Below are 24,151 nucleotides of genomic sequence, written 5' to 3' on the forward strand. Positions count from 1 at the left end.
TGTTACAACTTAGTCTTTTAGCAATGGCTGTTCCTCCACATTAACTAATTGCTGCATCTATAATGAAAAGATGAACCCTAGTCAAGCAAAATGAGGTTATGATGTATCATTAATGAAACCATTTCTGTGGCACAGTGGGAACATGCAGGGGTTGGGAGGCACCAGGGTGCACCACCCTGCAGGTAGCTGTGGGGTTCCAATCCCTGCCAGGATAGGTGGAGAAGAGCACAGTGTGTGGACGCAGTGTCAGTCAGCAGTCCCACAGTCTGAACTGCATGTACTAGTGTAGGTGTCCTCTGAGAGCCTTGCATTAATTTATCTAAAGCCAGTTAAAATGTAATTTGAATCTTGCTTGCACTCATGCCTCTCTTTGGCGGGCTCAGAGTCCATCAATGTATGTTGTTGGATTCAATGATCTTAAAAGTGTTTTCTAATGTAAATGATTCTGTGATTCTACATAGAAACATTGCTTCTGTACACAAGAGTGCTTGGAAAAGGGTCTTTGAGACAGAGCTAACATCTCTTGCGTGTATTAACCTTTAATGTCTTAAACCTGTCAAAGTGAAGGTCAGATTGACCTTTCAATTCACCTTTGCATTATGTTTTCTGCAAAGCTAAAGCCACCTTTTGCAGGAGGAATACAGCCAGGTTAAGAAACTGTATAGTTATCTGTCCATTTCATGCACCCTTTGTGATACAAACCATTGTCTATTTGGCTAAGAATGCATAAATAAATAATTACTGGGAAATAACTGATAGATTTATGGAAAAATGTTGTAACAGACTTCAGTTGAAATAAACCTGATGTTGGCTATAATCTCCTCTTGTTTCTTTGCTGCTAACAGAAGGTTGACAGAATTGAGAGGGATGGGGGGGAGTGTATAGGAGTGGATATGCCACAGAGCATAATCAGTTTTGGGAAGAAGGAAAATCAAATTTTGTCCAGCCCTGTGCTGAGACACTTCAGAAAAATACATGCAAGGTCTATATTTGGAAATATCAAACCATGTTTGGCATTCGAGTCAGGTAATACAATCCATAGAAATCAAAAGATCGAGCCAACCTTGTGGGTGTTTCTTTAAGCAAATTAAGAAAATGTTAATTTCCAGTGCTGTGCAGGTGGGAAGATGCACATAGATGAAATATCAGCACATTTACCAATGTGTAGTGCTTTTTATTTATAAATGTATTTCTCTTCTGTTGGACCATGAGGCTGTGTCTCCCCTTGGATGCCGATAGCGTATCAGAGTGAAAAGTTGGGCATGTGAGCCGGGAGGGCTGGTGGAGGTGACTGGGGGAGAGAGGCTCTGCCTCCCAAAAAGTGCCACCTCTGTACCCTGAGAGTTCACACATCTTCTGTGATTTCTTTCCCATCTGAAAAATGGAACCTTTGATATCAGATCAGGCTTACTTCAGTAGTTATGAACTTGGCAGAGGAAAATGTAAACTTCTACCACAGATTGCTGGGTGTTGTTACCTGTATTGTTAAGAGCTGGCAGCTGAGTTTATTGACCAGGTATTAAGAGGATTAGCTTAATAAAGAACTTGCAGCTAACAAAAAATATTAAAGGCTTAAGATGTGTGGGGCTTTTATTTGTCTCCTTCTGTTGAAGAAATTTTTTAAGGACTTAACTTTAAGTTTGTGTCTAGTGTTGATTCTGACATTGTTATTTCTTGATGCATTCATAGGGTATCCAGGTTAATTTGTTGCTGGCAGTGGGTGTTTTCATCTTAATGAGATATTTTTTCCCTCGTTTTGTCTGTTACCAGATTATTTTGGCAGTGTAATAGGGTTTGCAGTGTAGTGCTTGGTTTTTTTGCATGAATGTTTAAGTGTTTGGGAGCACTTTTCTTGTTTCTGTTGGTTCCTGTGGAGTTGAGTTGGTTGAGTGAAACAGATGATTTCTCAGTGTTTGAAGTTCTCTACTTAGTTGTATATAGTAGTTAAAAATGAGTAATACTTAGAGATTTGGGGGTATAGGTCTTCTGGGCATGGTGTGCAAATTCAAGAAGTGGTAATGTGACTTCATTTTTCTTCATTTTGGACAATCTCCATTCAGACACCAAATTCAGTATCTTCCCATATGCAGTGGTTTCCTTATGACTGTGATAGTCCCAGGCACGTAGGAAAGGTAATAACTTTTGATGACCAGCAGCTATAATTGGAAAAAATTGGATAAACTTTTAGCTATAGAAAGCTTTCTCCAGGCCTGAAATGGAAGCAGCAGACTTCAAGCTATGTACAAAAATACAATCTGACACTAATACTAGTGCCATCTAAGAATATACGCAGTCTGAATAGCTCAGTCTGTGAAACCTTGAAGTGTTACTGTCTGGATACCAAGTGTATTCCAGCCTGGGTTGTGCCGACTGTGTTCCAAGAAATGCTTTCCCTCAGTACATCAAGGGCTGACCGTCTGGGCACTGTTCTCATGTCATGGTGGGAGAAATACTAAATTGGCTTGTGCTATTTTAGTTTGTCAAACAGAAAGTGTTATGGGTGATACACTGTTTCTCCTAACAGGATTTCTGTCTCTCTGGTAGCTTACAGAGAACACTTGGAGGTTGTGGTGGATGTCTCTGAGCTGTGTGAGGCCACATTCATTCATTCCTTCACCACTCATGTACCTCAAACATGCAGAAGAAGGGTGTGTTTCCCTACAGGTGTTCCTGCAGGACCTGTGGCAGCAACTCCGGTCTTGTAGGCTCTCTCTCCTTTTGTCTTTGTGCATGCCTCCCTGCCCACAACACCAAACACTGGATGCTCAAACCTGGTTCCAGAACCCAGCTTGCCTCTGCCCAGCTGGTAAGTCCTGGTATCTGTGGAGAGCTGGTTCTTGCCTGCATCCCTTTAGTAATGGCCTCTGCTCTTGATCCTGAGTCAGCATTTCCCACAAAACACCATCACCTTTTATACTTCGATGTATTACTGAGGTGGAGAAACACTGTTTCAGACTGGGAGTCTTACTCCAGTCAGTCATGGTCTAACCCCAGGCAGCGACCAAGTACCACAAAGCTGCTTGCTCATTGCCCCACTAGCAGGATCAGGGAGAGAATTGGAAGAGTAAAAGCTGTAAAACTCAGATACAGAGACAGTTTATTAGAGAAAGAAAAGCCCACATATACAAACAAAGCAACACAAAGATTTCATCCACCACTTTCTGTGGAAAGTCAGGTGTTCAGCCAACTCCAGGAAAGCAGGGCTCAATCACATATAATGGTTACTTGTGAAGACAAATGCCATCACTCCAAATATACCACCGCTTTGTTCTTCTTGCCAGCTACCTTATATCCTGAGCATGATGTCATATGGTCTGGAATATCCCTTTTGTCAGCTTGAGACACTTGTCCCAGCTGTGTCTCCCCACACCCTCCCATGCTGGCTCCTTGCTAGCATGGCACTACGAAAAGCAGAAAAGACCTTGGCTCTGTGTAAGCCCTGCCCAGCAATAACAAAAGCATCCCTGTATTATGTCTCTGTAGAAGTTTCTCCAATTCCTACCTAAAGCAGAGCAGGCATGCTCCTTGTTGAGGACTTCTTCAGGCTGCCCCATACAGGTGTAACTGCTAAAATTGGACCTCAGTGAGACAGAAAGGAGGTAAAGCTTTCTATTCATTACCTGTCTGCCACAGAGGGGTTTTCAAGGTTACAGTTTTAGACTTTAAACTTCTACATTCAGTGTAGATGGACTTAAATTCTTTGAAAGTACAACTTAGAGCCTCTCAGGACTCTAACTTGCCCATTAGTAATACAGGGATAATATTTCCCTCTCCTTAAATATTCATTAATAGCAGAGATATGTATGCTGGGATACATCTCACCTAATTTTAGCTTCTTCAGTCGAAGTGGGTTGTTTTTTCTCATTTGAAGAGGGAGAAGAAGAATCACCTTCACTAATAAAGTATCTTAGCTTATATTTGTCACAGATATGTGAACAAGGTAAATAGACACCAGAGGTCTTTCACCTCAGAAGGAATTTAGACGACCATTACCAGTTTAGACAAGAGGCTTCATTTTAATTGGTTGAAACTTGATGAAATAGTTGATGTGATAAGCATGGGCCAGCTAAGTGAATGTGCTTCTGTGTCATGAAATTAAATACCCAATGAATTGCTGCTCCTGCAAACAGAACCTCTTCAGATAGGGGAAGTTTTAGTGCTATAATTTTGTAGTGATTTCCTAGTTTGTGATTTATAATGGTGGGGATTCAAATCCATCCTGAAAGTCTGGTGGTCTAAATATCACCATACAATTGCAGGGGCAAAATCATAAAAGCATATCTTTCCTTTGGCTTGGTTTCAAACAGGGTGACATAATTTTTATCAAACTGCCTCTATTAATGCTTTAATTCAGCAAACAGATTGCTAAGTAAGGTTCCTTATCTAGCCAAAATGTCAATCAGAACCGTATGCTCCACAGAGTACTGTACAAATTAACATTTAAACATTGCTAGTGTAGTAATTATTTTGAGCATCTTTTTTTATGACAGTCAGAAGAAAAGGGATGACTTTTCAATGAGTTTCCAGACTCTAATTTTCTCCCTATATAAGTGCTCTACTGACATGTCTTTCCCCTCTGGCTGTGCAGTGTTTCTCTGCTGCTAATACCCAGCTGGGAGCTCCCTGTCTTAGTTATTGAACTGCCACAATAGAGGCAGAAAGGATCCAAACAGCCTTTGTGTATGTGGTTTGAATGTTCAGGGGATTTGATGAATAGACAAACATATGATTTGAATGCTAGGGAGATGATTTGATGGCAAACAAAAGGTCACATACCAGCAAAACTGTTAAATGGTGGTACGAGGGTGGGAACTGCTGTTCTGCTCACTGCTCGTTTTCCTCCTACACTGAGGGCCAGATTCTGCCTCCATTGCAGCTGCTCTTGCTGCACAGGATAGGGGAGCCTTTTGAGTGATGTGCCTGTGTGCAGCCACTAAAAGGAGCATGCAGCAGACAGGGTGGATTTCAGCACAGATTGTTTGCCTCCTATCCCTCCTTATGGGCTGTTGATGTGTGGCATCATACACAAACCCATGTCTAGCACCTACATTCACACTTGCCTTGTCATCATTGAATATGTCATTAACTGTCCAGAGTGTAGTGCCCTTTTGTGCCTGTCTTCTCCTGCTTGGCTGGTGCAAATCAGTCACTGCCACGAAATCTGGCTTGTTGTATGGAAATAAGTGGACTATCTTTTTTCTGGAGTACTTCAAAGGATGCTGACTTGTGAAAGAAGGAAACAATTAGTGTTTAATATGGATTTATACCTCATCACAGATGGGTATGTAAGATGAAATAAAGCAAAAGGTGGAATGTATCTTCTGTCTTTCTGGGTAGCTAAGCACATGGAGCGAGAAGCTCCTGTGCTTCAAGTACACTTCAGCAAATATAGAAGGCATTGTATTGCCAGTGTCTTCTCAGACAATAGAGCTTGCAATTTGAAAGCCTTTCTTCTCAAGGTTTTTTGCTGATTATTCCTTTGCCTTTCACTTACCTGCACCAAGTTTGTTTTTTGTTATTACTGCTTCAGGAAGATTACATTTCACCCAGCAGATTCAGCAAATGAATAAAACTCTGCACTTGAAAACTGAGCTCAAATCAAACTGCCTGGCAAAATGCTTGGAAATCAACAGTGGATGTTGAAGAACTGTATGAGACCTGAACTTCAGGAACACCAACAGCTATATCACTATTACAAAGGGTTGAAATCTTTAATTTCAATTTTAAAATTGTGTTTCTTCAATAGCAGTATTACTGCATGTTGTAGTTAAACACCAACAGGCTTAAAACTGTCTTACTTGGAAGAGCCTAGATGTCATTGACTCACAGCAATAGACAGAATCCCACAAGTCAGGGTGTCAAAGGTCCTTGGGAACAAAAAGACAGAATGATACACCCCAGAGTCTTTTTCAAAAGAACTGAAGATTGGTTTCTGCATCCTGTTGAAATGTATTTGAGGAAAGTACTAGTCCCCATAGCAAAGGAGTGATTTTTTTTGTCTTTTCTTGTTTCCAATGAACAGAGATTTTAATGCTTTTACCTAGTAGTTTGTAAATGATTTTCAGAAAACCAGAGTACATAAGTGGAAGACAGGTATGTCATGATTCATGATGGGAAAAGATACCTTACTTTTGCATTAGTGAATTCTGTAAGAATAAAGTGACTGCGTGTTGATAAAGATGCACAACTGCTTCAAAGCACGTGCATCACAATTTTTTCTAGACAGTGATTATAATTTGTGAATTAGAGCTAATTAAAGTATGTCAGTAACCTAATGTAAAAAATGGCTGATTGCCAGTTGTAGGAAAGATTTTGGAACTTCCTACAAATTTTAATCTTGATTAATATATTTAGATTTAAAAACATGCACTCTGATAAGAGGCATTTATTTTTTGTTTATATGTCAGTGATATTGTTAATAACAAGATTTACAGACTAGGTGTTTTCATAGATGAGAAACAATTTGCCATGCAATTATTTTTATACTTTCTTTTTAAAATACTAAACATTTTAAACGTATGCAAGGGTGAATGGTTTACTGTCATGAGCACAACACAAAACTGAATTTCTGTGAAAAGGCCTCCTCTGATGTCTGTGGGATCTGTCTGATTGCTGACGATGCTACCAGGGTGGAAGGGGTGGGCAATGTCCTTGCAACACCATCTGGAGCATCGTATTCCTGCAAAGGCAGGGTACAGGCTCTGCAGCTGCTGTCGTGGCTGGTTTTGGCTGGATGAACTGGTAGCAGTGCTGAGGGGGGCCTGGCTGCCCCTGGTGTGCATGTGTGCAGGGTGAAGGGTGGTACTGCAGCTGCGCTTTTGTGGGTGAAGGCGACGTTCTTATGGTCCATGATGGGTATTAATGAGAATGTTGGGAAGCTGAATGTCTATTTGCACCAAGCACTGCCCCAACTAAAAATCCAGCAATACCTAACTCCTATATGGCATTTCTTACTAGAACACCTTTAATGGGGGAGAGTGTACTATTACCTCAGTATTGCAGAAATGACTATTAAGTGATGAAGAGATTTCCACCAAAGATGCGTGCTGAATTTGCCTTTCACACCTCACTCTGGATCACAGCTGTGTATTGGAGGCATGAAAGGTCCTGGGAGCTTTGGCTGCACATGCCCTGCAGCTTCAGTGATGTCCCACCAGGAGGGAAGTTCTGCATCCAGTAGAGAGGTTAAAGTTGTGGAAAAGCTTTTTAAACAGAGTTAAATGTGAAGATCTGGGTCTCTAGCCAGTTGGTCCTCTTTAAGGTACTTGCAAGTGGCTTGCTGTATTGTTATTTTATCTAGTAGAGCTGATCTTAAAATGAGTAAATAGGACTTTCTTTTTCAAAATATCTTAGTTACTCAAAATTTTTCCAATTACCAAATTAATATATATCTCTATAACTGAAGGAAAGGTAGAGAGGAAAAAAACCCAAACCACTGATCATGGTGCAACTTTGACAGTCTCCTTGAAAAACAGCACTAGCAGCATTGTGGAACAGCTGCCATTGTGTTTGGGCATGAGGTGCAACCGTCGAACAGAGATACTGTCTGCCAGTGCCATTTTAGTGAAGAATTATTTAAAGATTTAAAGAAAAGAGTCTCCTTCCATGCAAACCCCTCACATCCTTATGCACCTGGGTCAGAAATGAGCAAGTCCTTGCACATATCTTTAAAATATTCAGGATGATATAGAGCTAAAAAGCAGAGAGGAAAGGGATGTTAAGACAGTTTGATCTGTGATATTCCTGACCAAGTAATAAAGGTAATCTCTATCCGGAAGAGAAGGTGACACATAGGTTGTTTGAGAATTCAAAGGTAGCATGGAAGAATATCTGCTAGCATCATCACTAAAGTCAGCTTTACTAATATCCTCACCATTACCAGTATCACCAGCTATGGAATTACTGCAGATAACAATATTTTGACTTCCAAGCTGTGTAAATGTCAGACTGAAGCCAAAGCACTGTTAGTCTAGGTGGACTGCAGTCATTGCCATTATGTCCAGAGAAGACATGGCTTCTTTTTTGGGCATATGCAACGCTCAAACCATTCAATTTTCAGATGATTTGAAAGGCCCTTAGTAAATGCATTTACTAATTTTAAGTTTTATTGAATTAAAGTTAGCTCTTGAAACTTTGAAAACAGCTGAAATGAGTTAGGGGATGACCATAGTATCCAATTACATGTTAAGAAGATACTATGAAATGATGGTATTTTACTTACTGTTAGTATAAAACAGCTAAACTAATAATTGCTTTTGAAGACACAAGAATATCCAGTGTAAATTAGATGTATCCTGAGTCTGGAAAAAGGACAGATCATCTGTCTGTTTTTTCAGTTAATCAGTAGTACCACCTGTGCTTTTTCATTGACTTCTTAATGCTGAAGTCTAACACTAACAGCCAGATCTGCAGCAGTCTAAATTGGCCTAATGGGTCATTACTGATAAATGCCAACTGGGGGTCTGTTGTGGACTGTAGGCTGGAAACTTAAGGAATGAAATAGTATAAATGCTGTCTTATAACTGGTTTCATTCATTTCTTGTAGCTCTCTGTATTGTGCAGTGGCTTATTTGATTGCTGTGTTGGATCCAGCAGGGATGATGTTAGCAGCAAATAATGCAAGAAGGACTTACTGAAATTGGATTGCTGGGCGTTACAAGGTGTTTGACAGGAGTCTAGGTTGATTGATCATGCGGACCTTTAAATTGCCTCTTTAGTGATGGTAGAAGAGATGCATAGAAGACAGGTACTGACAGTTTGAGTTCTCTCTATTCTGTGTATCTTTACTTGTCTTTATTCTGTTTGCAAAATGAAATTAAAAGTGTCTTTATGTTACTGGGCTGGCAAGGACGTACACCAGGTGATGAGGCAGATAGATACATTTTGCAATCCTAGCTAAGACTCTTCCAACAGTGGCACTGTTGATGCTTTTCCCGTATCACAGTGTGGTGGTTGGTTTTGATTGTTTGTTTGGTTTTTATTTCATCTACAGGCTTGTCTAGGTTTTGAAAGACAGGTGTCTGCTAAGGAAGGCAGAGGCCCCCCTTGAAGTGGCAGATATAACCCCTTTTTCCCTCCAAGTTATTATATTTTGAAATCAAGAGCCTTTAGGCGAAGATGTGGGAAATAGGAATAACAGTTCTTTACTATATATATGTATGTATATAACCAGTCAAACAAAACAACAACAACTATGGCAGTAACAGCAAACAATCACAAACCCAGTCCCAGCCTTCTCGGCTGTCAGGCCCTTTCCCCTCGGGTGCAGTTCCGCTCGCAGCCGGCAGGGGCGCTGGCGGCTCCCGGTGAGCAGGGCAGGTGCGATGGTTCCCCCGCGGCTGCAGGGGGCGCTCCGGAGCGAGCTCGGGAAACCCGCGGCTCTGGTGCCCTGGGATCCCGGGAAGGATGGAACAAAGGCTTCACAAACCCCTGGGCAGCTGATCCCGGGCTCTCAGGAACAGCAGGCTGGAACGGCAGGGACGAACGCAAATCCCGGGTGGCAGGCGAGATGTATCCAGATGGGAGAACCCCACGGAGGCCCAGGCGGGCAGGGCGAGCAGGGCTACAGCGTAGCGAAAGCTCGAAGCAGCAGCGGAGCAGGGCAGCCACAGCTCAGTCTCCAGCAGGGCAGGGAAAGCGGCTTTTGGGGTCCCGGCGTTGTTTCCAGCAGGAAGAAAGAACGGCCAAAAAAGAAAGAAGCAGCAGCTCCTTTCTCTGCAGCTTCTCTCTCCGGACGCTCCGAGCGAACTGACCCCACACCCAGGTGTAGACAAAAGAGTAGCCAGGCCCGCCCCACTCCCTTTTTTGTCTTTCTTAAGTACAGCTATTTGTCCCCTAGCAACATGCATATGGGAGAAAATTCCTTTAACAGGAAAAAAAACTAAGACTAAACTAAAACCCCAACAAGGCTAAAGTAGCATCCAAGTGTGACCTGTTTCCTGTCTGTCGATTAGATTGATACCTCTGGTGTTTTGCTATGTTTTCTGTTCTTTTGTGATATATTTTCATGGCTAAAAGCACAGCTCGCCTTTGCTTATATTTCCATTTAGCAGTAACCAAATAAATAGTTTTATTTAAAGTTGTTCTCTGGGTTCTCCTTTTCCATCTGGGTGCATCTCTCTGCTGTTTACCCCTATAAAGCCTCTTGGCTCATTGTCTTCCAGTCTGGGTGCCACCTCACAGCAGGAGGCTATTTTTCTGGCATTGATCTAGTGTTTTACAGGTGTTGCAGTTGCTTTTCTTCATTCAGTGTGTAGCAAGTCACATTTTTATTTTCTGTACCTGCTCCTAGAAAGGATAGCTTACAGTGGCTAAACATGACTGGAGAACTTCCCTGAAAATCTGAGCAGCAAAGTCTGGTGCAAGAAGGGGCTGAGAGGCATGAGGGAAGCACTGTCTGAGGAGGACGTGCTCTGACACCTGCCTTGAGCTCTGGGTGCCAGCATGCTCGGAATGTGTTGTCGCCTGATGGCTCAGGAAGCCTTGCGGCTGACATCTTATGAAAGCCATGACTTGAATGCTCACATACAAAAATCTTTGAATACAACTGTTTTCCTTGTTATGCAGCTGGATGTAAAAGATGAATACTGATTATGTGGAGGAGACAGTAAAAACAGGAAGGTTTTTTCTCTGTAGTTTCTTTCTGAGGCAGTCATGTAAATCAGTGGTACGTAACAAAGCAGAAGCCGTGCTGTTATTTGAGGACCTCTGGGCATGAGAAGGCCAGTGACACCATGGTGTGGTACCCTGGCAGAGGGGTTATGTTTACGGCCAGCTGAATGAGCCTGTGTGGTTCCTTGTGGTGATGCTGCTCCACTTGCCCATTCTCTTGAGTTACAGCAAAGGAAACTGGCTGCGTGGGAACCCCTGGTTTGGAGGGGTGCTCCACTTGAGAATGGATAGCTGATAAATTCCTAAAGTTTAGACTTCAGCTGCTTAGGAATGTTTTTGTGGAGTTTGGCAGGAAAAAGTGCTTTGGGAGAAATGACATAGTGTTTTCCATTGGTATCTCAGGCTCCAAGGGAAATTGCTTCAGTGTTTCCCTCTAGTGTGCATGAAGTTGAACATTACAATGTCTTTGCTTATAGTTGAGGAGGCCTTGGATGAGAGAGACTTCTTTTGGAGCACCTGGTCTCAGGAGACAAGTCTTGCATTTGGCAGATTGGCTAAGGGAGTTATTTTGCTTGTAGCTCTTTATCAAATCTGCCAAGCAGTGCACAAAAGTAGAACAATGTCTGATGTGAATGTTTGAGGCAACCAAATGATAAGGAAAGGTGCATAGCAAGGCCAGTGGTCAAAATATAAAACACCTGACAAGCTTCCCTCTTCCTCCTCATACTTTGCAGTATTTTACATCCTTTTGTTATCTCTCAGGCTTGGCACGGCCAGTCAGCTAAGTCTACATGGACAACTTTTTAAAGTGATATTTTAACAGTGTTTCTTTGTGAAAGCTTTTGCAAACTGATTCAGAAAAGGGTATAATATTTCTCCCATCTGCTTTTTCAGCTTTTCTCCCCAAGCATCAGGTGAACTGCTCAGATTTGCCTCAGTTTTTCAAACTCAGTGACTGAGAAAAAGAAAAAACTCTAGCCTGGATTTCTTGTATGGTAATAGGAAACTTTATCCATACTGTCTTTAGGACATCCCATTATAGAGTTCTGGTAAACTGACTGCCAGTGCACTTATTACAGTGCAGGAAGAGTCCTTTTTCTCTGCATTGCAGGTGTTCTTGCAGCACAGTTTGATACTTGTAAAATTGAAAAATCTTGCCTTTTAAATTTCTTGTGGCGATCCATCTCAGATGGCAGTGGCTGTCTTGTAGGGATCTTAAAAGTAACAGAAAACCTGATTTAAGGGATCATTCTTCCACTGGCTTTGCAATGCAATTTCATTTTATCCAGACACACCTCTTGGTTTTCCTTTTCTTGGCCTTAAAATTATGGGGAAATATGCATGTGCAAGTAGTTTCTGTCAGCTACAAGATCACTAGAACTGTTAAGTAGTGATGCTCAGATTTAGTAGAAAATACTGCACTTTTTTCATTTTGTTGGGTTTTAAAAATTATTACTGATTTTTAAATAGAGAACATAACGAAATAAGAACTTTACTGGGCCTACTAGATGTGTCAATGCACTCATGAGTTAGGAAAAGGTGATATTGTGTATGTCAGAGAAATAAAAAAGGAGATCAAAGAAGAGGGCATAGGCAAGAGATGAGGAAAAGGCAAAATCAAGTATCCAAAAAGTTCTCTGTTGACAAAAAGGTACAATAGGTAGCAAGAGAGATATCACTGTAATCAGAGGCAATTATTTTAAGGGAAATTTCTCACATTACCACGAGTATTAATGGATGTTTTTCATGAAAGTAAATCAAATAAAATATCAAGAAGCAGAGGTTGTCTGATTTGATGCTATTTTATGTGTGAACATTGAATTACCTGTGCTCTTTGTGTGCATGGAGAGGAAGAAATATGAGCACTCTCTTTCTTAGGAGCCATCTCAGGTGCATGCAGTCCTTCCAGGCTGTTCTGTCAATGATAGCATTTGGATTATGAACCAGAACTATGCTCACTGTTGGCAGATGCCATTTTGCATGCTCAGCAAAGCTGCCGGGGATCATCACAGCCTCTCACTAGTCCCAAAGCTATTGGCTCACAATTCTGATTGCCCAGGAGATATGACTTGGATGCTGATGACATACTCAGACTGAGCTGGTGCTGGAACAAAATACGCCCCAAACTATTCCTGGCACATTAATTTTATGCTTAGAATCAGATATACCTCTTCTATTTTTTCCTCCCTTTTTCCTTCCTTCACATTCTTGTCTTCTAGTCCCTAAATTAGGAAGAAAAATAGCTATTACAGTACTTCTGAGACTAGTGTTTAACTAAAATGTGAGATCTGATAGAGATCTCTCATGCATCTGAACACACAGCAGTGAACTTGCAGAGCAAAAAGAAAAGATAGAATACTAGATTTGTTTGCACAGTTCACAGAAAAGCAAAGACTTGAAAGAATTTTCATTTATGGAGTTTGGGTAATAGACAGTAGCTACAGCTCTGCTGCCATGAATTTTATTTCCAAGTGATTAGATAGTTAATTTGTCTTCAAATTATAGTTGTGCATAAAATACAAGGTTATCTGTAATGCTTATTAACGTGATCTAGAATATTCTATTCAGTTTTCATATATGCCGTCAAATGCATAAACAGGAAGACCATGGTAGTCTACATACTACAGCACTCAACCTGCACCATGCAAGCTGTGGTGGTGTGTCCAGTCTACTGCTGAAGTTACAAATTCTTATGGTCTTAAACCATATGTTTGAGGTGCTTGGTCAATCCTGATGTAAAGATTATTTTTTAAAAACTGTTAATTTTTTTTAAACTTGCTCTGCCAAAAATTAAGACTTGATTTACTAATTTTTGTGAGTTTTGGTAGAAGTTTTTCCATGAATCCTCCTGGTTTTTAGCCTGATAGGTGAAGGGAGCCTTCTTCTATTACAGAATTTGTGCTATGTGTCTGCTCACAAAACTTAGTGAAATCATGTTTACACTTCCACCTGACTGAACAAATAAAAATAACTTTTCTAGAGGCTTGTTGTGGGCAAGTTTTAAAAGTTTTAAGCCTTCTGCACCTTATAAAATTTTCAGTGCAGTGCACAAGTGTTCAAAAGGGAGCTTTTTTTATGTGGTATACAGATGAGCAGTGTCAGTGCCTTCCTCTTTCACCTTTTCTTCTGTGTACAGATGAGAGGTTTAGATCACATTTGGAAAAAAACAGTGGAAAAGACACACCAGCTGAATCTCTCAGTTCTCAGCATGATCCTTTCCACTTGTACACCTATAATGCAAAAGTGTTCCCCAAGGTTCTGTTTGCCTTTGAGTGCCTGTAGGAGTTCTGGTGGCCTGACTGGTGCTGGGCAAGCAGTGGGGTCTGGCTCTGGGAGTGGAGAGCACTGCTGCTGCCCCGAGTCTGCCCCACTGCCCTGAGCCTGCCCTGCTGCTCCTGCAGTGCTGGGTGAGGGCTCTGCTGCCCTGGGCAAACAGGAGAATGAGTCTGCTCTGCCATGTGCTGTGTCCTGACGTTGCTGCCCTTTTTCTGGTTTCCAGCAGTGTTAATCTTACATTTGCCTGTGTAAAATCTGCCTTGTTTAGAGCCTGCATCTGATTAACTAGTTATTCACTTAAAGGTGATCTTTTACAATATGTAATCTGGGACTCCTGGAAAGTCCGTGCCATCCATGTACTGCTGCACCATGGTGCCTTCTGAGTGCTGGCTGCATGAAGCCTGCAAGAAAAAGTTTCTTCACCTCACCCTACACAAACAATTACAAGACAGTAAAGAAGTTACTAAGAGGGAAAACGCTCAGGAGGGCAGCATGTGCTAAACTTCTATTAAAGACCAGTTTCTTTAGAAAAATGGAGCTTGTGATGGCCATGGTTGTGAATGTGCTCACACTATTTGGAGAGCTAGAAATATAATTACAGCTTGTTTTTTCTTATTTCTTTACTTTTCAATACAGTATTGAGAATTTGAAAAGTGGAATTAACTGCTGCAGTGTTCTAAAAGGAACAGGAGCTGGTCTTTGTGTTGGCAGGAGGGAACTTTGAGAAACTGCATGTGGGTACTATTCTATACATCAAACGTATTAATAGGAATTGAATAATGAGTAACTTAATCAGATTTATAGCCAAGCTTGCCTGTCATATTGTGATAATTACCAGCTACCCTGGGCCTTAATACCAAGTAGATCCCTCCCCACCTCCCAACCCATTTTATTTTTTTAGAAGTGAGTTCTTTATCGGAAGGAAGCCGTGCTTAGGCAAGGCACTGGTCTTGGCTCAATCCAGTGACCAGAAACACTTGCTAGTGCAAGCACTGCAATATTCCATAAGCTGTTTCTTAAGAAACAACTTCAAATGGTAACATCTTTGGCCTCAGTCAGGAGCAGTTCATCATGGTCGTGGAGTACTGGCAACATCAACAGTAGTAGGCTCCCCTTGGAAGCAATTACAGCCCTGTTCAAATGTACAAAACAAAATGATTCTCAAGAGTATTTCACAGATGATAAGGACATGTAACAGGAACAAAAGTTGTTCTTGTTGCATGAAAATTTTATTTGTTTATAGGGAGGACAAAATAAAGTCATTTCAGGTCTGACAGTTGGTCACTAGATAGGGAATGCCTTTTCCAGACTGATGGCCTACCAGTTCTGCTTTCTTCCTGGCTAAGAAGCTGGTTCAAACAGGTGTTTTGGAGAGTCTTCAATAATCTGTTGTCAACTGTGGATACATTATTTTTATTTCAGTCAGAAGAAGGAGGGATTGGACCGGATGATCTCCAGAGGTCTCTTCCAAACTCAGCTGTTCTGTGAATCTCTGAAAGATAAACTCTCTGTTCTGCATTACACTTAACAAGGAGCAGATGCTTCGTGCTGGGTTTTGAATGTTTTGTACTTTGCCACGTGTAGTTCTAGGCTGTGTCCATCGATCCAGTAGCTGGTGAGTCTGCTGAAGTTGTGCTTGGATGTTTGATGTGGATTGAGCGGCTCCAGCTGAGATGTTTTGGCTGGGAAATGCTGATTTCCACCCATGGCAGAAGTAGCCTTAGAAACCCAGGCAGAGGTTGGCAAAATATAATACAAAGTAGTTCTGGTCACCCTTGCAAGCAAACTGTGTTAAAATGTTTGCATGGTGGTTACTGCACACCTGCCTGGTTTCTCAGATTGTCCCTTTGACACACAGCTTTGCCTTCAAGAGCAGTCTCAATAAAGCAGCACAGTGCAGACTCTCAATGCTGTGTTCCCAGGCATAGGACCAGGGTCTAAGTTACAGTTATGTGCAATTCCAGTGGCTGGTCCAGAGCTCACCTGGTGGTGGAGAGAAAATGCAGGAGGAGGGTGGGGATGGAGGGAGCGGCTATCAGTTCTGGTAAGTAATGGGGCAAGAAGGAAGCAAATGTTACCCTTCATTTTTGTTTCACACATTGTAACCAAGGTCTTCAAGGCAGAATGAGATACAAGGATTGTGCAATTTCTTGGAGTATATCAGCATATATATATATATATATATAGAGTATACATGTACATATATGTAGATTTTTAATGTCATGCGAGTATTTCTGTTCTCATGACTGGTTCAGTATCTGGATTTTTGCATTACCTGAGGTAGTGTGTACCTCTCTTCCCATTCCTTTAGATTGTGGACTCCTGAGTGTGAATAGGTGACTAAGCCCTGTGAACTTCAGCTGGGGTCAGGGACACACAGGTAGTGATGAACACTAGAAGAACAACTGGAAAGCGAGGCAGTTAGCTGTGGGGACACTGAGACACTGGGTAATCGATAATCTCTCTGTTTTTCCCAGTTTTGGTTTTGTTTTCCTGGGTACTGTTGTTACCAAACAAAGCTTTTATCACCCAAGCAGTTTGCATGCTAAAGGGAACTGGACTGTTAAGTCTCAATTGCATTGCTCTTGGCAGCACCTTTTGACTTCCTGAGATGTGCTATGGCTTTGATGAAGAGAACAGTGCTCAGGCATCTCAAAGAGAAGGCAGTACACAATACTGAGGTGCACTGGCTCTAGTGCTCATGACTAGGCTTTGCTGTTCCTTGAAGTGTTAGTGCAACTAGCTGAAGATTCATAGGGCTTCTCCCTTGACTGATTGATTTTTAAGGTCAAAAAAGGCAGGGAGAACAGACCAAATGAGATTGCAGGAACATCTGCGCCAGTCTCCTGTGTACCAGAGGTCATGGACTTTGTCCTAGCTATTCTCTACATCATCCAAAAAACATGTTCTCTGCTGTCAGTCACTATAGAGCCTTCATTGATAAGGATGTCTTTAAAGAAATTATGTGGCACTGCATGTGGCATTTCAGCAATAGTCACAAAGGGATGACATCTCCTAAATAAAGGAAAACAACAACAGGTGAAGTTTTAATGACACCCAAAGCACTAGTAAAAGATTCCACTTCCAACAGCCATTGGATAACTCCTAGCACAGAGATAAGAGATCCATTGAGGAAGAGGAAGAGAGCAATACATGCTGAAACCTGTGAAATGTTGCTTCAATTTGTTTGTGGATTTTTTCTGATACTTGTGGATCTTCAGGGTGTGATTGCTGCTGTCGGGAGCATATTGATCAGTGCTGTTCAATTTCAGGTTCAGTTTACCAGGCTGTATTTGCCAAGGGATGGCCGGAGAGGGCAGGGAAGCAAGGGAAGGCACAGCAAAGTTCAGCTACACTTGTCAGCTTTGTGAATGACATATTTAAGCTTAGCCACCAAAAATAGTAGCTCTGTGTAAATCTCTAAGAGACTGAAGAAACAATTCTGAACTAAAATGCATTCTCCCTTAGGGACTTTTTTCAGCACCGAGCCCAATTACTTTTTAAATCAGGAAGTTAGGCCTCCAGGGAAGCCATAAATATGTCCACAGTGAGCTCTAGTGGGTTAAATATTCCCAATTGCCCTATTACAGGAATCCAGGAAAGAAAACAGTAGACCGTTCTCCCTAGCAAAAGCACTAGCAGGTGTTTTGTAGCAACCTAAGTGATACTGCACAATTTACTCTTTAATATCTAGTTTATGAAAATTTAGTGTCTCAGTGGTTAAAACTGGCCACTTCTGTTCTTTGAATCATGGCTGGTGTGGACATTTTAAGTGTCTCTTGATAATTACTTATGGAATAATAGAATGGTTTGAGTTGGAAAGAATCTTAAAGATAATTTATTCCTACCCCTTTGCCATGGTCAGGTATAGGTTTCACTAGACCAGGTTACAGACACTATCCAGCACTTGGTCTTGGACACTTCCAGGGATGGGGTATCCACAGCTTCCTTGGGCAACCTGTTCCAGTGCTCACTGCCCTCTGAGTAACACTGCCCTTTTCTTGACATCTAATCTAAATCTCTCCTCCTTTAGTTTAAAACTGTTCCTCCTTGTACTATGACTGTCTGTGTGAAAAGTTGCTCTCCCACTTACTTATAAAACCCCTTTAGGTACTGGAAAGCTGCTATTCAGCAGCCATCTCTTCTCCAATCTCAAGAACCCCAGCTCTCTCAGCCTGTCCTCAGAGGAGAAGCACTCCAGCCCTTTGATCATCTTCATGATCAAAGGCATTCCTTTGGACTGGCTCCAGCAGGTCCCTGTCCTTCCTGTGCAGGGACCCCAGAGCTGGATGCAGTGCTCCAGGTGGGTCTCACCAGGGCAAAGCAGAGGGGCAGAATCCCCTCCCTCCCCTGCTGCCCACAGGGCTCTGGATGCAGCCCAGGACACGTTTGGCTCTCTGGGCTGTGAGTGCCATGGCTGGGGCATGTCCAGCCTCTCACCCACCAGCACCCCCAAGTCCTGCTGGGCAGGGCTGCTCTGGGTCTGTTCATGCCCAGCCTGTGCTGATACTGGGGGCTGTCCCTGCCCAGGAGCAGCACCAATACTTGGCCTTGTTAAACCTCATCAGATCCCCATGGGCCCCTTCTTGAGTTTGTCCAGGTCTCTCTGGATGGCATCCCATCCTTCAGGAGGTCTCCTGCCCTGTTTTGTAGCAGACCAGCTTTCTCCTTGCTTTCTTTTGCTGCTGATGTATCAGCAGAAGCTGTCTGTTGCCTTTCCCATCCCTTGCAGGTTTCCCTTCCCAGTTGCGCCCTTCCTAATTCCCTCTGTGCCTTTGTCCTCTGTTCCTCCCAGGCAACCTGTCTTTGCTAAACCTTCTGTAGTGGCTTTTTAAGTTTGATGCCACTCAGAAGTTTCCCTTTCAGCCAAACTTGCCTCCTGCCTTACCTCCTTGTTTCTTTGCAGGGTGTTCATATGCTTTAGAGATGTTGCCTTTCAAGTTCATCCCTTTCTCCTGAGTCTCTTGACATTTAAGGTAATTTAGTTCTTCCAGGCTACCACTTACCAATTTCCTGAGCAAGCCAAGACAGTTGCTCTGAAATCCAGGATCTTTATTCTGCTTTTTGCCTTCATTGATTTCCTGAGTATTTTAAATTCATATTTCTCCTTGTAACCACTCAGTCCAAGGCTGTCATCAGCCTTCATGTCCCTATCCATTTCTTCCTTAATTCATACAACATCAGCAACTTCACTACCTAAAGGAATACCTGCAGAAAAAAAAATTCTTTGATGCTCTCTGGATTTTCTGCTCTCTGCTGTTTTGCTCTTCCAGCAAATTCTCAAAATTCCCCCATGAAAACATGTAATTGTGAAGTTTCTTCCGGTTGTTTAAAGTCTTCATCCACTTTCTCTTCTTGACTGGGCAGTCTGTAGTATATGTGCACCATGTTAACCCCTTGTTTGCTACCCCCATCGTCCTGATCCATGAGCCTTCATCCTTGACTCCTTGGATCAGGGATATGTTGGGTTGTTGAAATACTGGGAAAGCAGTAATATTTTAAGAAAATTTTGGATGATAAGTAAACTGGAGAGAAAATATGTTTGCACACAAGAGGAATATCATCTTTTGTTCCCTGAATGACTTGGGATGAGTCATTTCCCCTCTTTACTACTCCAGGTCTCAGACTGTGAAGTCTCTGTGGTACAGACCTACCGTAACGGAGATAGATGATGTGAAAGAACTGCCATCTTCCAAAGATTGCAGACATAATTGCTTTTGTATTCCTGAATGTAACTTGCATCCTCTCTTCACGGAGGCTGAGGCTTGGTGATACAGAGAACCTGCAAGAACACTTTCCAATGCAAATGTAGGAAGGGAATGACCCCTTGAATAAAAGAAAGATTTGGAAGGAAACATGGTTGCTAAAAGTGTGTTTGTACCGGATTCTCTCATTACCAGGAATGTGGTCATTTTGGGCATGATCATGGAAAAGATCATGCTCTAATTTGCTCTGCCAAGTGTAAAGATTTTGAATTTCTGTGAGTTACACGAGTAAACTGCCTAGGACAACAGGGCAGGATTAAGGCAACAGGAAGTGTAGATGAGTGCATGACGAAAATAAATATTTAATTGACCCATTGAAATTACTTATACATGTGGAAAGACAAAACATTTGCTGTATTTTTTTGTCAGGAGGAATCTTTACATACTTTTGAAAAGCTGACACCTGCTTAATTTTGTGCCAGCCAAGTCAAGCCTTATTTCCTTTTTGTATTATGCTATAGGGCTTCCCTGTTTGGGTTACAAAACACGGAAATTCTCAGAGCACTGTGCACATTTTTCATTACCATCCACATAGGAACAGCTATTTTTAGGCTCAAATATGTGCACGAAGTCTTTAATGAGAAAAAAAAACTTTTCTGACCTATCCTACTTGCAGTGTTCATGTGTTTCTAACTGGTGTTTCCACACACACACACTTCTCTGAGTTTTTCATTACCAGTAGCTAAAAGCTACCCACTGATAAGTTGTTCACCTTAGTTTTCTGCTGTGAGAATTGTGCTCCCTTTCTTGACTAAAGTAGTTTTAAGAAGTGGTTTAAGCCAATATGCACCTACTGGTGGTGCTGGTCAGGTTTAGCCACCTATTACCACAGGCCTGGTTCCTACGGTATATCACTGTGTCCCGCAGCCATAGGGAGGAGGAGGAGAGAAGATCCAACAGGCAGGAATTGAGCAGCAAGATTGATTGATTTTAATTATTTTACAAACTCTTTTATAGACTTTTTTCTTCATAGTCTAACTGGACAAAGGACCAGCCACCCCTTGGGGGTGATTGGCCAAAATCCTAAAACATCCATTATCAAAATATTTTCTACTATACCATAAACAAGACTTTTCAAGGTTGCAGGTGGCTTGGTTGTTTACATTCCCTGCTACCTCTTCTGTGAGAGAGAAAAGTCTCTCATGGACTTAGAAAATAACAAGAAAATCCTCGCTAACAGCATTTTTGTACCTACAGCCGCCACCTTTTCTGCAACTTCAGGTTACCAGTGTCTGCAGATCAGAAGACAAAAGACAAATGGTTTAATTAATCTTAATACCATTTTGAGCCTACTTCTCTAATCAGTTGATCATGTTTACACAGGTACTTAATCTGGCATAAAACCCTACAAAAATAAAATAGACTTCAATGCACAAAGTGAGGGTTTGCAAAATCCATCCCTTGCTAATATCAGTAGCTGTGCTTTGTTTTAAACAAGACTGGATTTACTTTGATTTCTAGATTAGTGCAGGTTACACTGAGCAGAACATTTAATGCATCTCATTGATTTTCCCTGTAATACTGTTGATACACAGGTCACTGCTCTAATAATTTGTTTTACCATTAGAATTCTGTATGTAGATCTAGTCCCCAAGGATATCAATGTGTAACCAGATACTGCATGATCTAATCAGGTTCTGCAAGAAATACATTATCGCTTCAACACTTAGCAGTAGAAAGCTTCATCAAAATGGAAAAATTGTCTAATATTTAAAGCAAAATGCAGTTCAAAGAGACAACCACAAGAAGCAGGTGTGTACCAAATTTAAAGACATTTCTCAGATTAAACAAAGCCAAATCCAAGACAGAGTCTAAGATGTTTTATCATGACTCCATTTATTGTTAAAGAAGAAAATGCTATAGCTGCTGCTTCAGTTTATGGGGTTTATTCCAGTTCAGGTAAAGTAGCATTGCTCCCAGAAATGACTGATTAGCTGAATTTCATTAATGTGATACTTGCTACAGCATGCGTGCTTTGGAAAGTAATTTTGAAAAGCACCTGCAAAAGCTTTGGTAACAGGCAAGTGCTCTGAACTCATTTTGATGTAGGATTTGGATCTCTGAGCGCCTAGTACTGCAGTCCATTTCCAGAATACAAGTCCTGCTGACCTTGTTGGAGGAGTTTTGCAAGCAGTGTGTCTGTCTCAGGCTGAGCAGCAGACCTGCTTGCTGCTGTGAGTCTGACCAGAAGCATCTGCAGCTGGAATAGCAGGAGTGTGGCTCTGCCAGCAGCTGGACAGTGTTTCTGTGTAAGCTGCCAGGTCTCAGCACCAAGTGTTCAGCAGGGTGATGGCTGACAAAGGTGATAAGCATCTCCTAGGGTCAGCTCATCTCTCCATAAAGCTGCATTCTTGTAGATGTCTGAATGCTGAGCATAGTTAATTGGGGCTTTTGTTTTGAGATTGGGGTTTTTTTAAATGGATGTACCTTAAGAGAGAGAATTTTGTATAGTGAAGTGCCACACATATTTGTATTAAACTCTATGTTGTAGAAAATGGTAACTCCTGTACATAGTCATGTTAATTTTTACATCCCATTCTTGTGAAGAGCATGCAGCAGAATTTCTGAATTTTATCAGTGAAATGCAATGTTATCCTTGGCTTTATCTGTTGTACTTATTCAGCAAAGGAAGGTAAAGAATTTTAGAAGTAAATTTAAGAAGGAAAACAACATTCAGTAACCTTGTGGATGACCAGATGAGACTTGAAATAAAGATTAGAAAGGTTATGTTCCTTGGCATTTTTTCAACTCCTATTTTAGCTGGCTATAAAGCTGTGTGTGGAATGATGTTGGTTTGTTTTGGTTTTTTCCTTTGGTTCTACAAACTAGACAGTGCACAATCAGTGTGCAGGGCCAGGCTCTCCTCCTTGGCTCATGGGATTTATTGTGTGACTAGCTTTGCTACCACAATTACTTTGATGTTCAGAGCCCACTGGGTTCATTGAGCCTAAAGGCATAAGCAAGTGCTGGACGACAGTGACTGAGCATCCAGACAAGCTGAAACAGACATTACCTTTCTTTCAAGTTCCTACAAGGTGCTGGTGGGGCAGATGCTGCCAGACAAATGTACTGATGTTGAGAGAAAGGGCAGGAAAGGTGGTTGGTGAGTGTGGGTACAGGTCAGAAATTTATTTTCATTGAGAAAAAACCATTAAAGGCTTTTAATATAGGAGTACAATGCTGATAATTTTTCTCTCTTGTGTTTTTAGGGTCTCATGACTCTTTTAGCTTCTACATCGATGAAGCTTCTCCAGTTGGGCCTGAACAGCCAGAGACAGTCCAGAATTTTGTGTCAGTTTTTGGGACTGTGGCTAAAAAGCTGATGAGGAAGTGGTTGGCTACACAGACCATGAACTTCACCAGCCAGCTAGGGGCAGGTATACGGTATTTTGATCTCAGAATTTCCACCAAGCCCAGAGACCCAGACAATGAACTCTACTTTGCTCATGGTTTATTCAGTGCCAAAGTCAAGGAAGGTCTGGAGGAGATCAATGCATTTCTCACTGATCATCCAAAAGAAGTGGTCTTCTTGGACTTCAATCATTTCTATGGGATGCAGAAATGTCATCATGAAAAGCTTGTCCAGATGCTCAAAGACACATACGGAAACAAAATGTGTCCTGCTATATTTGCCCATGAAGTCACCCTCCAGTACCTATGGGAAAAGGAGCACCAAGTGCTAGTGTTCTACCACAGTCCAGTGGCTGTTGAGGTAGCCTTTCTGTGGCCAGGCCAGATGATGCCAGCTCCCTGGGCAAACACAACAGATACGGAAAAGTTGATTCAGTTTCTGCAGGCATCAATCACTGAAAGAAGAAAGAAAGGCTCCTTTTTCATCTCTCAAGTAGTGCTGACACCAAAGGCTAGTACGGTGGTAAAAGGGGTTGCAAGTGGTCTCAGAGAAACAATCACAGAAAGGTAAGTTTGTGGCTGGTAATGTGTGCTGGATGAGTGTGGGTAGAACTGTTTTTCTAATTCCATTTAAAGATGCTCTAGCAGACCCATTTCTTCCATGCTACTGTGGCTACTCAGAACTTGGCATAATCCTAAAATATTTAAAGAGAAACACATTGAAGGACATGCTCTTGTATCGTGAAAGAAAATCTGCCACTGAAGCCTAATGAGATATTAAGGGATTGGCTTAACCTTCTCTTTTTTCTGAATGCAGGTTTTGCTAATTTGTTTTGTTTTCCAAATGTGTCTTTTTTTTACCTTAAGCATTGAATATCTTGCCTAAGATTTCCTTACTGGAAAATCTTATCTGTGTCGCGGTATCCCACAGCGGTAGGGAGGAGAAGAGAGATCCAGCAGGCAGGAATTGTGCAGCAAGATTGATTTATTTAATTATTTTACAACTCTTTTATAGACTTGTTTCTTCGTAGTCTAATTGGACAAAGGATCAGCCACCCCTTGGGGTGATTGGCTAAAATCCTAAAACATCCATTGTCAAAATATTTTTCTACTGTACTATGAACAAAACTTTGCAAGGTGTTCATAGT

At 41.7% G+C, this 24,151-nt stretch overlaps 1 protein-coding gene across 1 annotated transcript in view; it reads left to right on the forward strand.

Moving 5' to 3' along the window:
• PLCXD3 (phosphatidylinositol specific phospholipase C X domain containing 3) overlaps window positions 1-24,151 on the forward strand; it is a 93,967-nt gene that overhangs the window by 26,755 nt on the left and 43,061 nt on the right. Inside the window, exon 2 of the mRNA XM_039567631.1 lies at window positions 22,862-23,570. Coding sequence (XP_039423565.1) covers window positions 22,862-23,570 — 709 coding nt within the window. The remainder of the gene's footprint in view (window positions 1-22,861; window positions 23,571-24,151) is intronic.

This window comes from Corvus cornix, chromosome Z, assembly GCF_000738735.6.
Source record: "Corvus cornix cornix isolate S_Up_H32 chromosome Z, ASM73873v5, whole genome shotgun sequence".
Lineage (NCBI taxonomy): Eukaryota > Metazoa > Chordata > Aves > Passeriformes > Corvidae > Corvus > Corvus cornix.